Source organism: Mauremys mutica, chromosome 11 (genome assembly GCF_020497125.1).
Source record: "Mauremys mutica isolate MM-2020 ecotype Southern chromosome 11, ASM2049712v1, whole genome shotgun sequence".
In the NCBI taxonomy this organism is placed as follows: domain Eukaryota; kingdom Metazoa; phylum Chordata; order Testudines; family Geoemydidae; genus Mauremys; species Mauremys mutica.
In genome coordinates, this window is record NC_059082.1 from 21,746,120 (window position 1) to 21,762,249 (window position 16,130).

Below are 16,130 nucleotides of genomic sequence, written 5' to 3' on the forward strand. Positions count from 1 at the left end.
CTCTGCCTTTCCCCAGCCCTGCTCCACTCAGGTACCCTGTCTCTAGCTCCCTGCAGCCAGGCCTGTCTCCCTCTACAGCTAGAGAGACTGCTGGGCTCCTGGCTCCCAGCCTTGTATATAGGGCCAGCTGAGGTCTGATTACGGTGTGGCCCAGCTGCAGCTGCTTCCCCAATCAGCCTAGTAGCTTTTCCCCTGCCAAAGCCCTCTCCCAGGGCTGTCTTTAAAGCTCTCAAGGCAGGAGGGGGTGATCACCCTGCTACACCTGGCTAATAGCTATTGATGGACCTATCATCCATGAACTTATCTAGTTCTTTTATGACCCCCATTATAGTCTTGGTCTTTACAACATGCCCTGGCAAGGAGTTCCACAGGTTGACTGTGCGTTGCGTGAAAAAAAAAACACACTTTTGTTTGTTTTAAATCTGCTGCCTATTAATTTTGTTTGGTGACCCCTAGTTCTTGTGTTATGAGAAGGAGTAAAAACACTTCCTTATTTACTTTCTCCACACCAGTCATGATTTTATAGATCCCCCCTTAGTCATCCCTTTTCCAAGCTGAAAAGTCCCAATCTTATTATTCTCTCATGTGGCAGCCATTCCATACTCATTCCATAGCCTTTTCTGAACCTTTTCCAATTTCAATACACCTTTTTTGAGATGGGGCGACCACATCTGCATGCAGTTCAAGATGTGGGCGTACCATGGATTTATAGAGGCAATATGATATTTTGTCTTTTCTTAATGATTCTCAACATTGTTTGCTTTTTTTTACTGCCAGTGCACATTGAGTGGGTGTTTTCAGAGAACGATCCACAATGACTCCAAGATCTCTTTCTTAAGTGGTAACAGCTAATTTAGACCCCATCATTTTATATGTATAGTTAGGATTGTTTTCCAATGTGCATTACTTTGCATATATCAACACTGAATTTCATCTGCCATTTTGTTGCCCAGTCACCCAGTTTTGAGAGATCCTTTCGTAGCTCTTCACAGTGTGCCTGGGACTTGACTATCTTTAGTAATTTTGTATAATCTGCAAATTTTGCCATCTCATTGTTTACCCCTTTTTCCAGAACATTTATGTATATGTTAAATAGGACTGGGCCCAGTGCAGATGCCTGGGGGACACCACTATTTACCTCTCTCCATTCTGAAAGCTGACCATTTTTTCCTACTTTGTTGCCTCTCTTTTAACCAGTTACCCATCCATAAGAGGACCTCTCTCTTACCCTATTAAAGCTTACTTTGTTTAAGAGCCTTTGATGAGGCTTGTCAAAGGCTTTCTGAAAATCTGAGTACACTATATCCACTGGATCCCCTTGTCCACATGCTTGTTGACTCCTTCAAAGAATTGTAGTAGATTGGTAAGGCATGATTTCCCTTTACAAAAAACGTGTTGACTCTTCCCCAACAAATTATGTTCATCGAGGTGCCAGACGATTTTGTTCAATACTGTAGTTTCAACCAGTTTGCCCTTAACTGAAGTCAGGCTTACCAACCTGTAATTGCTCGGATCACCTCTGGAGTCCTTTTTAAGAATTGGCATCACATTAGCTATCCTCCAGTCATTTATTACAGAAGCTGATTTAAATGATAGGTTACAGACTACAGTTAGTAGTTCTGCAATTTCACATTTGAGTTCCTTCAGAACTCTTGGGTGAATACTGTCCGGTCCTGGTGATTTATTATTGTTTAGTTTATCAATTTGTTCCAAAACCTCCTCTAACACCACCTCGATCTAGGACAGTTCCTCAGATGTGTCACCTAAAAAGAATGGCTCAGCTTTGGGAATCTCCCTCACATCCTCAACAGTGAAGACCGATGCAGAGAATTCAGTTTAGTTTCTCTGCAGTGGCCTTATCGTCCTTGAGTGCTCCTTTAGCATCTTGATCGTCCAGTGGCCCCACTGGTTGTTTAGCAGGTTTCCTGCTTCTGATGTACTTTAAAAAAAATTGCTATTACTTTTTGAGTCTTTGGCTAGCTGTTTTTCAAAGTATTTTTTGGCCTTCCTAATTATATTTTTACACTTAATTTGCCCGAGTTTATGCTCTTTTCTATTTTCCGCACTAGGATTTAACTTCTACCTTTTAAAGGATTCCTTTTTACCTCTCACTGCTTCTTTTACTTTGTTGTTTAGCCACGGTGGCACTTTTTTGGTTCTCTTCATATGTTTTTTAATTGGGGTATACGTTTAAGTTGAGCCTCTACAATGATGTCTTTAAAAAGTTTCCATGTAGCTTGCAGGGATTTCACTTTTGGCATTATATCTTTTGATTTCTGTTTCACTAACTTCCTCATTTTTGTGTAGTCCCCCTTTCTGAAATTAAATGCTACTGTGTTGGGCAGCTCTCGAGTTTTCCCCACCACAAGGATGTTATAATTTAATTATATTATGGTCACTATTACCAAGCGGTCCAGCTAGATTCACCTCTTGGGCCTGATCCTGTGCTCCACTTAGGACCAAATCAAGAATTGCCTCTCCTCTTGTGGGTTCCAGGACTAGCTGCTCCAAGAAGCAGTCATTTAAGGTGTCAAGAAACTCTCTCTGCATCCTGTCCTGACTTAACGTGTACCCAGTCAATATGGGGATAGTTGAAGTCCCTCATTATTATTGAGTTTATTTTATAGCCTCTCTAATCTTCCTGAGCATTTCACAGTCACTATCACTATCCTGGTCAGGTGGTCGGTAATATTTCCCTACTGCTATATTCTTATTATTCAAGCATGGAATTACTACCCATAGAGATTCTATGGTACAGTTTAGTTCATTTAAGATTTTTACTTCATTTGACTCTCTGCTTTCTTTCACATATAGTGCCACTCGCCCACCAGCACGACTTGTTCTGTCCTTCCCATATATTTTACACCCTGGTATTACTGTGTCCCATTAATTATCCTAATTCCACCAAATTTCTGTGATGCCTATTGTGATGGGTTGAGTCACAGAAACCCCCTTGGGACTGCCACCTGATGTGCTGAGACTACTTCTGAGCCCATTTTCCCTGGCAGCTTGGGGCTTCAGTTCCCTGTCTTGTTGAGTCAGACATGCTAGCCTGCTATAAACACAGACTCAAATCTGAACCACATCCCCCACAAGCTGCAGACTTAACTGAAAACAGCTTAAGAAGTGCTCCTGTCTCTAGCACCCAGATACCCAGTTCCCAATGGGATCCAAATCCCAAATAAATCCATTTTACTCTGTATAAAGCTTATACAGTAACTCCTCACTTAAAGTCGTCCCGCTTAACGTCGTTTTGTTGCTGATCAGTTAGAGCATACTCATTTATAGTTGTGCAATGCTGCACTCTTATGTTGTTTGGCTGCCTGCTTTTCCCACAGTTGGCAGCCTCCCTACGCCCCTCCCCCAGTGCCTCCCACCTGCCAGCAGACCCTGCGGATCAATGCCTTCCCCCGCCTTCTTCCCATGGCAATCAGCTGGCTTGTGGCGTTTTGGAGGCAGAAGGGAGCGGGGAGGAGCGAGGACTCAGCATGAGGGCTCCCCCTCCCTCCCCTGCCTCCCAAATGCCACAAGCCAGCTGATTGCCGCCGCCGGCAGGAGGGAGGGGGGGAGGAGTGAGGACTGGGCGCGCAGGCTCCCCCTCCCTCCTCTTGGCAGCAATGGCTGGCTTGTGGCGTTCGGGAGGCAGCGGAGGGAGGGGGGAGGCGTGCCGAGTCCTCGCTTTTCCCCCCTGCCTCCAAAACACTGCAAGCCAGCTGGTTGCCCTGGACAGAAGGGAGGGGGGAGGAGTGAGGACTCGGTGCACTTCCACTCCCTCTCCTGCCGGCGGCAATCAGCTGGCTTGGCATTTAGAAGGGAGGGGAGGGAGAGGGGAGGAGCCAGGATGCAGCGAGAGAAGTAAAAGGGGAGGCGGTGGGAGGGAGAAGAGGCGGGGCTTGGGGAAAGGAGTTGAATGGGCGGGCAGAAGATTGAACCCCCCACCTCTGGTGCTTGCAGAGTAGGGGAAGCTGCCCTGGAACCTAACCCCCTCTATTTACATTCATTCTTATGGGGAAATTGGATTCGCTTAACATCGTTTCACTTAAAGTCGCATTTTTCAGGAACGTAACTACAACGTTAAGTGAGGAGTTACTGTACAGGGTAAACTCATAAATTGTTTGTCCTCTATAACACTGATAGAGAGATTTGCACAGCTGTTTGCTCCCTCAGGTATTAATTACTTGCTCTGGATTAATTAATAAGTAAAAAGTGATTTTATTAAATATAAAAAGTAGGATTTAAGTGGCTCTAAGTAATAGACAGAAAAACAAATTACCAAGCAAAATAAAACAAAAAACGTACAAGTCTAAGCCTAATACAGTAGGAAACAAAATGCAGGTAAATCTCACCCTCAGAGATGTTCCAATAAGCTTCTTTCACAAACTAGACTCCTTCCTAGTCTGGATCCAGCAATCACTCACGCCCCCGTAGTTACTGTCATTTGTTCCAGTTTCTTTTAAGCATGTCTTTGGGGGTGGAGAGGCTATCTTTTGAGCCAGCTGAATACAAAATAGAAGGGTTTCCAGGTCCTTTTATATTCTTTCTTATGGGTGGAAACGCCTTTGTTCTCCTATGCAAGATCACAGCAACAAGATGGAGTCTGTAGCCACCTGGGCAAGTCATATGTCTATGGATGATTCAGCTTTTTGCAGGCTGACGCCATTGTTTACATGTTAGTTTGAACGTTCCCAGGAAAGTTCAGATGTGGATTGGCATCTCCCAAAGTCCATTGTTAGTTAAGTTCTCCCAATTACTTGAATAACCCCTCCACACTACGTTGACCAAGTTGGCCTTATGTGCTTCTTACAGCAAACACTTTAAATACAAACAGAGCCAACGCTCATAACTTCAGATATAAAAATGATACATGCATACGAATAGGGTGAATATATTCAGTAGATCATAACCTTTGCAAAGATATGTTACATGGCATAGTTAGCATAAAACATATTCCAGTTATGTCCTATTTACGCTCATAAGTATATTTCTATAAAGCATTATGGGGTGCAACGTTACACCTATTATATCAATATCCTCATTTTAATACAAGGCACTCTTGTTCACCCATCTTATTATTTAGACTTCTAACATTTGTATTTAAGCACTTTAAAAATTTGTCACTTTTCAGCTGTCTGCCATTACATGATGTAATTGAATGGGACTTTTTTCCATTTCGTTGTTTTTCATCAGTTCCTACCTGTATTTTAGCATCTTCTATCCTCTCCTCCTTACTAGGACATAGAGAATCTCCATTAATAGATCCTCCCCTAAGGGATGTCTCTGTCCGAACCATATGTTCCTCTGCACCTGTTGGCTCTCCCCCAGCCCTTAGTTTAAAAACTGCTCTACAACCTTTTTAATGTTAAGTGCCAGCAATCTGGTTCCATTTTGGTTTAAGTGGAACCTCTCTTTCTTGTATAAGCTCCCCCTTTACCAAAAGTTTCCCCAGTTCCTAATAAATCTCAACCCCTCCTCCCTACACCATTGTCTCATCCACGCATTAAGACCCTGCCGTTCTGCCTGCCTAACTGGTCCTGCGTGTGGAACTGGAAGCATTTCAGAAAATGCTACTATAGAGGTCCTGGACTTCAATCTCTTACCTAGCAGCCTACATCTGGCCTCCAGGACCTCTCACCTATCCTTCCCTATGTCATTGATACCTACGTGTACCACGACCACTGTCTCCTGCCCAGCACCACACATAAATCTATCTAGATGTCTTGAGAGATCTGCAACCTTCGCACCAGACAGGCAAGTCACCATGCAGTTCTCCCGGTCATTGCAAACTCAGCTATCTGTGTTTCTAGTGATCGACTCTCTCATTACTAATACCTGTCTCTTCCTAATAACTGGAGTTCCCTCCCCCAGAGAGGTAACCTCAGTGCGAGAGAATACCACAACAATATGTGTTGCCAAGTGAAAAGTACCTCATCAGGTTTGAGGGATGAAAGATTTTTATTTGCCCTTCTGTAACTTCATGTTTTATGTTTTAAATATATGCATCAGTATTATTTTCTAAAGGTCTTAAGAAAAATTAAACTTACATTTACAGTGTGATCTGCTCACAAACTGTATAAAAAGTGTCTTCTGCAAAATATTCAGAAAGCAGTTATATAGCTTTATAGAAACACACACAAACTCCATGTTATCCTTCCCAGCAGAGTTTGTGCATTTTTTAGCTGAAAGCTGCTTTTCTGAAATAATTCTATTTGGTCTCCATATACTACTGTAGGTTGCAAAAGCTGCTTTTCAGAGGAACAATGATGCCTTGGATGCTGCAATTTTTTACCTTGCTATGAAGAAAAAAGCAGTGGTGTGGGGTCTGTTTAGGTGAGTTCCATTAGCCTTTGACTTTAAAAGTAAGTATAAAACTAATAGTGTAAAGAACTCTTTCAGATTAGAAATTCATTTCAACTGATCTTGGATTAAAAGGTATAATTTAAGTAGGTCTGTCAATTGCAGTTAACTCACAATTAACTCAGAAAAATTAATCACGATTAATCACACTTAATAGAATACCAATTGAAATTTATTAAATATTTATGGATTTTTTTCTACTTTTTCAATATTGATTTCAGTTACAACACAGAATACAAAGTGCACAGTGCTCACTTTATATTATATTTTATTACAAATATATGCACTGTAGAAATGAAACAAAAAATACTATTTTTCAATTCACCTCATACAAATACTGAAGTACAATCTCTTTATCGTGAAATTGCAACTTACAAATGCAGATTTTTTTTTGGTTACATAACTGCACTCAAAACCAAAACTGTGTAAAACTTTAGAGCCTACAAGTCCACTCAGTCCTACGGCTTATTCTGCGAATTGCTAAGACAAATAAGTTTGTTTACATTGACAGGAGATACTGCTGCCTGCTTCTTATTTACAATGTCATCTGAAAGTGAGAACAGTCATTTGCATGGCACTTTTGTAGCCGGCATTACAAAGTATTTACATGCCAGATATGCTAAACATTGGTATGCCCCTTCGTGCTTTGGCCACCATTCCAGAGGACATGCTTCCATGCTGATGATGCTCGTTCAAAAAAAAAAAAATGCATCAATTAACTTTGTGACTGTATTCCTTGTGGGAAGAATTGTATGTCTCCTGCTCTGTTTTACCCGCATTATGCATATATTTCATGTTATAGCCGTTTCTGATGATGACCCAGCTCATGTTTGTTTTAAGAACACTTTCATAGCAGATTTGGCAAAATGCAAAGACGATACCAATGTGAGATTTCTAAAAATAGCTACAGCACTACAGTTCAAGAATCTGAAGTGCTGTCCAAAAATCAGAGAGACGAGGTGTAGAACATGCTTTCAGAAGTCTTAAAAGAGCAACACTCTGATGCGGAAACTATAGAACCCAAACCAACAAAAAAGAAAATCAACCTCCTGCTGGTGGCATCTAACTCAGATGATGAAAATGAACATGCGTCGGTCCGCACTGCTTTGGATAGTTATTGAGCAGAACCCGTCAGCAGCATGGACGCATGTCCTCTGGAATGGTAGTTAAAGCATGAAGGGACACATGACTTTTTAGTGCATCTGGCACAAATATCTTGCAATGCCAGCTACAACAGTGCCGTGCAAACACCTGTTCTCACTTTCAGGTGACATTGTAAACAAGAAGCAGGCAGCATTATCTCCTGCAAATTGTAACCAACCTTGTTTGTCTGAGTGATAGGCTGACCAAGAAGTAGAACTGAGTGGACATGTAGACTCTAAAGTTTTACATTGTTTATTTTTAATGCATTTTTTGTACATAATTCTACATTTGTAAGTTCAACATTCATGATAGAGATTGCACTACAGTACTTGTCTGAGGTGAATTGAAAAATAAAATTTTTTTGTTTTACAGTGCAAATATTTGTAATCAAAAATAAGTAAAGTGAGCACTGTACTTTGTATTCTATGTTGTAATTGAAATCAATATATTTGAAAAAGTAGTAAACATCCAAAAATATTTAAAATGATATTCTATTGTTGTTTAACAGCGTGATTAATCGCAATTACTTTTTTAATCGCTTGACAGCCCTAAGTTATAACTAAGTACTGTATGTGTTGAGTTTGTTTGTTTGTTTTTAACACAGGTCTCAGTACGATGAAAAGATGACCACATTTTTCAGCCATAATTTCAGTGAAGATAGGTGGCGCAAAGCAGCTTTGAAAAATGCTTTTGCTTTGTTGGGGAAACAACGCTTTGAACAGTCTGCTGCTTTTTTCTTACTAGCTGGTTCCCTGAAAGATGCTATAGAGGTATATAAAGTACTGTGGAATTTCAGAACTGAACTTGAGAATTATACTGCTGTGAACATTGTTGTTTGTTAATCTTTTCACAAAAGCTGTGGCAAGAGAAAGTTGTACAGTGGAGCAATGAAAAGTCAGGGTTATGCAACATTATTATTGCGCCTGTCTGTATACGTATTACAGGAGTCTTTATTACAGGATATCAGATATAATTCTGCATATGGTTCAGTACCAACCCCCCCTAAAAAACTAATGTTCATGTAATTAAGGCTGAAAATTTGTGCTTAAGCCTGAGGGAAAAAAGTCTATTAGATTATTGATCCATTGATACACTACTAAATAAACCAGAATTTTATAAAAATCTGAAAAAAAAAAAAAATCAGCACACTTCTGACCAAACAGAGGGGAAAAACATACTTGGATCCAAGTTTCTGCCCCCCAGATTTGATGTACCTTTTAAACGTTTTACATGATGGGAAAATTACTCTTTATTCTAAATGTAGGTGGTTATTTAATTCATTCTTTCTTTCTTTATGAGAGCTAGGCTACCCTAATGCAGCAGCTTGCTTTTCACGCTTTATGCACAGGTGTGTCTTGAAAAAATGGATGATATTCAGCTGGCCATGGTTATTGCTCGTTTATATGAATCAGAATTTGAGACCTCCCTCACCTATACATCCATTCTTTATGAAAAGATTTTGGGTTGCCAGAAAGATGGAACTGGATTCAGATGTACTAAATTGCATCCTGATCCCTTCCTGCGAAATCTTGCCTATTGGATAACGAAAGACTACACTAGAGCACTTGACACTTTATTGGAACAAACACCTAAGGAAGATGATGAAAATCCAGGTAGGAGAAATATCAGTGTTGTAGTTTATTCTGGTTAAAAAAAAATAGGATGTTTATTTCTAAATAAATATTTCAATTCAACTTTTAGAAAAAATTTGTAATCCATGTTGTCATGTGGGAGTCACTGATTGGATTCCTCACTCCAAATCCTATAGTTCTTGATTGGAAACTTCAGGAACGGGCTCTCTGGAGGTGGAAGGGATAGGTGGAGTGTGATTTTTTTAATAGTTTTAAACAAAATGGGGACTAAGGAGCAGTTGCCTGGTATCATTACATTATCTGTTTTTTAGGAGTATGTCTTTTTAATAAAAGAAAGCTGATTTTTAAAAACGTGTAAGAGTAATGTATATAACTCAATTTATAATGTTTTCTCTATTAATAAATGTTGGACTCATTCCTGGATCCACCAACCAATCTTTGTAAGACCAGAAAGGGTGGAAACAAAGGTGCCACTTTACATCCCCTTCCCTTATCCTGGGGGCAGGCTCAATCTACATTGCCGGTTAGAGCATCCTTGAGACTGCTCTAATTTGTGCCCAGCTGTAGTAACTGTCAGGCAGCCGTTTCTGTACCAGGGATTACCAGAGTTCACCAGTGATGCAGCCAGGTCCCCTAGCCTAGCCATTACCTGAAAAAGATGCTAGGCCAGGGCCAGTTGCTGGGTGACAGTGAGCTAGGCTGATTTTACGCCACCAAGGAATTCCCCTATACTGTGGCAATCCCAAGCTGACCGACCAAGCCAGCTTTCCACTTTATTTGAGTTGCCTGAGTGCCATAAAGCAGAAGGAACAGGGCGTCAGTATCTGACAACTTTTTATTCTTTCCATAATCAGTTCATGTTATCACTTTTCTTGTGGAATATGTGATTATTTTTTATTTTTACAAATATGCTAGACTGTTTTGGTAAGGTTTTGTAAAGTGGCAAATATAGGTTTGCAAAACAACCTTAAAATAATATTCATTTGTATATGTGTTTCAGTAGAGGTTATATTTGTTTAATTCCTCTAGTTATCATCAAGTCCTGCAATCCTGTGGTGTTTAGTTTTTACAACTACCTTCGGACCCACCCTTTGCTCCTCCGAAGACATTTCAGCTCCCCAGAAGGGACTCTGGCCACTTTAGGTATAAAAACTGAGAAAAGTTTTGTTGATAAAATTAATCTTATAGAGAGAAAATTATTCTTCACCACTGCAAATGCTCATTTTAAAGTGGGATGCCCTGTTTTGGCTCTCGAAGTTCTTTCCAAAATTCCAAAAATAAGTAAGAAGTCCAGCATTTCTACCAAAAAAGATCAATCCAGTTCAAGTCCCACTAGAAAAACTGGTGTGATTCTAGAGTCAAACACTGTGAGTGTTTGTGTTGAAAGTAGTAATCTAGACTGGTCAAAGCCATTTTCAGCTTCATCTGCTTTGGAAAGTAGCACTGGTTCTTCAGCACAATTTGACTGGAGTCAGCCAGCAGTAAAATTCGATGAGGAGTCTCTTACTCTTGACTGGGGTGAAGACAAAGATGGCTCAGAGGAAGAGAAAGATGATGTTGGTTTAACAATGAAAGGTTCAAAATTGGACTCTAAAAATGGAAAACTAGATGAGAAGAGTGTGCACACTGATGTACTACAGACACCTCAAGGGGAGGATTCTGATGGAGGTGACACTGAGGTTGATGTAATTGCTGAACAACTCAAGTTCAGAGCCTGTTTGAAGATCCTAATGACCGAACTTAGGACTTTGGCTACGGGGTATGAGGTAGATGGAGGGAAGCTTAGATTTCAACTGTACAATTGGCTGGAAAAAGAAATTGCTGCTATGCATGAAATATGTAACCATGAAGCAGGTGGCAAAGACTATTGTGAAACATATACTAAAGTAGATGGTGACCTACCTGATCATGAAGAAATTGTGGATAAGCCAGATATTGGCTCATATGAACGTCACCAGATAGAAAGACGTAGGTTACAGGTGAAACGAGAGCATGCTGAAAGACGAAAGTGGTGGCTGCAAAAGAATCAAGCTCTCCTGAGAGTTTTCCTAAGTTACTGTAGCCTTCATGGGGCACAAGGTGGTGGTCTAGCATCTGTAAGAATGGAGCTCAAGTTTTTGTTGCAAGAGTCACAGCAGGTAAGAATCTTTTAAATCACTTTAAATTGAGTTTAGTTCATTTTTAGTTTAGGAATTTGTTGTCGTCTTGCAACCACAGCTCAGACTGTGATTTTTGTCAAATCACTCATCTTAACAAGGTCGGGCCAGAGTAGTACTTAGATCAGACATTTCTAGGGTACTGCAGTCGGGTTGGTAAGTCAATACATGGTACTCTTCCCTCTAAGTTTATAGAGTTCTAACTCCCCAGGTGGAATTAGGGGGCAGTGTCTGGTATTTTGGGATGCTGCTTTTGCATAAATCTGATGGCCAGGATCCAGATTTGATTATTAAAGATTCTATTTCACTATTTTCAAGTTTAGACTGTTCTAAGGCACCTATCAGCATAGCATTTAAGCTGGTATCTGAGTGTTAAGACTCAGTATTCTGTGCACATTCCATTTTTGGTAATTACATCTTGTCTACCTATATTGTTCCAACTGGAATTTGACAAGCTCTAATACCCCCACTTCTTGCGAATAATGCCATGGGACTACAAGTGATTTGGCTTAATTTGTGTGTGATCCAAAAGACAAAATCAAACAATATAGTGTCCCCAAGCACTGTCTGGCATCCTCTGTATTTATTTCATGCTAGAGAAAGTATCTAGAACTAAATCTTAGGACTGCAAGTGGGATTTATTTCCTGTTTAGCAGTAGAGATCCTGTGTGATGATGAACAAGTCATTTAACTTTGCTTCAGTTTTTTCCACATTTAACATAGGAATAAAACTAAGATTACATGAGTGTTGAGGTTTTAATATGTTGTTTGTAAAATACTTTGAGTTCCTCACATAGAAGATACTATATATGTGAATATTTTACTTGTTATTAAACTCAAGACTACTGAGTAGCCTAGGAGCTCAGCTCATGTTAGTGCTAATGAATTTTTTATTATAGTAATGTTTGGTATTAAATAGTTCTAACACTTGTTACTTAGGTCTAGTGGTTTTATTTTCCTTCTAGGAATCAAAAAGTATTCTACAAAAGTTGAATGTATGTTAGTCTCTGGTCCTGGACCATTAAAGTCAATGAGAGATTTGCCATTGACCTCAATGAGCATAAAATTACATCCATATTGTATAGATAGAGATGAAGGAAGATTATTCTGTTCAATTGTTAAGGTTGTAAATATATGCTCTACTTCTGTTCTCAGCTATGTGACCATCTTACCTACTGTATTTTCTTTTAAACAGGAAACTACAGTAAAGCAACTTCAGTCTCCCCTTCCATTACCCACAACGCTCCCACTGCTTTCTGCAAGTATTGCTTCAACAAAAACTGTAATAGCCAACCCTGTGCTGTACTTAAATAACCACATCCATGACGTTCTTTACACCATAGTACAGATGAAATTTCCACCCCATCCTAATATCGAAGATGTAAAGGTAAGGCAAAAGAAGTTCTCTCAGTTTGAAAATGAGATATCATAGCTATTTGTATGTTTGTATATGATGAGAAGGGAATGTGAGACAGCATGGAATATGCGTTTCAAATGGCCACATTACTCACAAGTGATGACTTTTAAATTGAGCAATACAGGTAGTTTCAAGAAAAATCAAACTCACTCTTTCAAACTTTGTGGCAATATATCTGTTCTCCCATAATCTGGGTAAATGTTGATATCTTGGCACTTAGCTGTTTCCTTCCATCCATTGACTAGTGCAAAAGCCTTTTAACCCAGAGCATGAGTGACCAAAAAGCCAGTCCCAAATCTGGGCCTTTGAATCCCAGTGTTTATGTTAATCAATGAAATACATTGTTGCAGAACTGACCACCAACAATGCCTGGAGTGGAATTAAAATGACAATTATGTATTCTGACTTGGAAGTGAATACTCTTAACTCAGGTATAAACCCTGGCCCTGATAAAATTGCCATAAATTGTTGGTTTTAATGAAGCTATGTTGATTTACACACACTGAAAATCTGGCTCCATATTCTGAGCTGAAGAAACTCTGAAGCTAAAGGCCAGTGTGTTCAGAGGAAGTAAACACAGATGACAAAAGTCCCAAAGAGTTTAATAGACAAAGACGTGGTTTGCTGGTGAGTTAACAGGAGTTACTTTCAGATGATCATACTGCAAATTTTAATTCAATATTGACATTTAAATGGAAAAAAACAATACTGGAAAATAGAATGGATTGTCAAATAGTTGAAAGACAATTAAAAAAAATCCTTTCTGGCATTTCCCTCTCCAGCTGATCATCTCTCAGTCTCTCCATCATTGTCTTCCTTTCTCTCCATTTAGCTCCCTTCCCCATGCCTTTCTTTCTGCACTACAGCTCAGCCAGTCTTTTCCCCCATAACAACTGTGATATTTTTGCATGCATTTTATTTCAAAACTGAATTGAGAAAGAAAAGATGGCATTTTCCAACCAACAGTATAAACAATACAATAGTTATTCTGAGGGCAAGCACCTTGCTGACCAAGAGGAATGATGGAAGGGGAGATGGAAATAAGTTAAAGCTTTTTAAAAATAAAATAAAATAAAATAAAACCTCCAGTGCTTTAACAGCACCATTTTCTTTGCTTTTTGGACTCCATTTTTAATTCTTTTCTGTAAATATTGGAAGATTTCTGCCTCGATTGAAGGCAACGAGAAGCTGAAGTATTGTCCTTGCTGGCAGACTGCTGGAAAATTATGCAAAAGAACTGTTAGAGAAGGGTGATTATAGTTGTGAGTAGAGATGTACATATACACAGTACAATTATTGCAGAATAGCAAAATAACCATACAGTGATTATACAGCTCTTCGTACTAGCCAGTTAGCATATCAGGATATTGAGAAATGACTGTATATTATTGATTATGTAGCTCAGATGCCTAGAACCAATCAGAATGGGAAGGATATTGCATAACAGAAAATTGTAGTTATTTAATCTGCACTCATGGATGGTGGTAATTCTATTTCAGTGTAATCTAAATTATTTTGACATTGATATAAATAGAGCATCAGTCTTAGGCATGTCGGGGAGAAGGGTTTTGATTGCAGCATTAAATGCAACAGAATCCTGTGTGTAGCTAAATTTTAATTTAGTTAAAACAATTGGGATGTAATTTTTAAATTAGTAGATTGTATGAATAAAATAAATCACAGTTAACAATTCCTCTCTTACTAGTTAACTCAACATTTGTGTTTAACATTCAGATTTTCTCACTAGTCCGTCTCACTTAATTTGTTAATTGTGATTTTAAGAAAAAAATTGCAGTTTTACAACTTTTCATATAAAATGTATTATTGGATGATTTTGTTTTAGGTGCATACACTTCATTCATTAGCAGCTTCACTTTCTGCATCTATTTACCAAGCTTTATGTGACAGCCACAGCTACAGGTAAAAATTGAGCTCTTCTTACAGTTACGTTTAAAATGTGTTTTTGGTTTTCACATAAGAGTAAACTTTCAAAATGTTGATTCTTTATGCATTTATTTAAAAATGTGAATTAAGCATGTATATACTCGTGTGTATACACAGCCAGGCCTAAGTTCAATGTGCAAGACTTTGTGCACACATGTATATAATGCAATTAATGCATTATGAAGAAATTGTGGTGTGAATGAAGCCACAGTTTGTGTTACATTCTTGTAACATTTTCAAGATAAACTATATGGGCGCCTTCCATTTGCCCAGACAATTTTAGATGAATTAAATTTAATACCAAAAATTGCTTAGTAGATTTTATGGCACGGAATAAAGAATAAAACTATCTAGGCACTCAATCTATGATTGAGGCTCTATTAGAAGGAGAACACTTAAAAGGCAATTTTCCACAGTGGACACATTGATGCATAGGAGCAATTTCTTCTTATACCTGACAGATGAACAAGTTTCAGATAGTTATATGGCCATCTTGGAAAAGAGTAGAGAATAAATTCACCTACAGATGCGAGGGCATTTTGCACTTTTCACAACACTTTTTCTGATTACTAAAATCTTTGAAAATGAATCTTTTTCTCACCCCCAAACATACAGACAGAGAGACTGGAATGTAAAACATTGCATGCAGACTAAGATTTTTAGCACTAAAAGTTAACTTTTTTACATTGTAAAAATATGACTTGATTCAGTCTTCTAGAACTGCTCCTACACACTATACAGAATTTCAAATGTATTTTCTGAAAAATTAAAGATTAAAATGAAAATGACTTGCCATATATGCATTATACTTCATTACAAGAATATTCTAAAATCCTTTCTCATTAGAAAAAATTGATTTGTGTTTAGCAGTCAAACAGAAACAAATCAGTTTACAGGAATGGTTTATCAAGGACTGCTTTTGAGTGATCGACGCAGACTGAGGACAGAAAGCATTGAAGAACATGCAACACCAAATTCAACTCCTGCTCAATGGCCGGGTGAGAGAAAGTTTTTTTTCACAACAGCATGCCAACACCACTTTTTCAGCTGTCCCCCACTCTAAGCTGTTTCTCACTTAATGTCTTGATTTTTCTTGTGACTCAGAACATGCAGGGACATCTACAAATGCGCACCGGGCTTAGTGTTCAAGCCAACAAGAATCTTGATAGCATACGTTAGTCAGCTGAAGATGCAGCTATTATCAGTTATGCTTCCCTTATTGAAAAATATCTTTTGCATTCTTGCTTCTTTTCAACTCTTGAGTGAATTCCATCAGCATTTAACTTATGGCTCTCCTATGGGAACAGAAAGATGCTCACTGTGCCCCAAATATCTTCAATGAGAGAAAGATCAGGCTCCAGAATGTAAACTTGGTTCCCTGATGATTTCTTTTCTGGGAATAACCATTCTCCTAAACTGTCCCATTCAAGAGAAGTTGTTCAGGTATTTTGGCCATGGCCTCCTTAGGTTTTATGTTTGTCTTTTGTAAAGTTGCACAGGGCATTATAATGAATCTATTAAGAA

General features: G+C 38.9%; 2 protein-coding genes across 5 annotated transcripts in view; one reads left to right on the forward strand and one right to left on the reverse strand.

The window, feature by feature from the left end:
* Nucleotides 1–16,130, forward strand: part of DMXL2 (Dmx like 2) — a 114,967-nt gene that overhangs the window by 69,728 nt on the left and 29,109 nt on the right. Inside the window, exons 21-27 of the mRNA XM_044980982.1 lie at nt 6,230–6,327; nt 8,102–8,267; nt 8,846–9,110; nt 10,119–11,227; nt 12,441–12,632; nt 14,506–14,582; nt 15,474–15,604. Of these exons, the coding sequence (XP_044836917.1) occupies nt 6,230–6,327; nt 8,102–8,267; nt 8,846–9,110; nt 10,119–11,227; nt 12,441–12,632; nt 14,506–14,582; nt 15,474–15,604 (2,038 nt within the window). The remainder of the gene's footprint in view (nt 1–6,229; nt 6,328–8,101; nt 8,268–8,845; nt 9,111–10,118; nt 11,228–12,440; nt 12,633–14,505; nt 14,583–15,473; nt 15,605–16,130) is intronic.
* The window catches only part of GLDN (gliomedin), a 226,113-nt gene that overhangs the window by 39,665 nt on the left and 170,318 nt on the right, over nt 1–16,130 (reverse strand). The gene's annotated exons all lie outside the window — the stretch shown is intronic.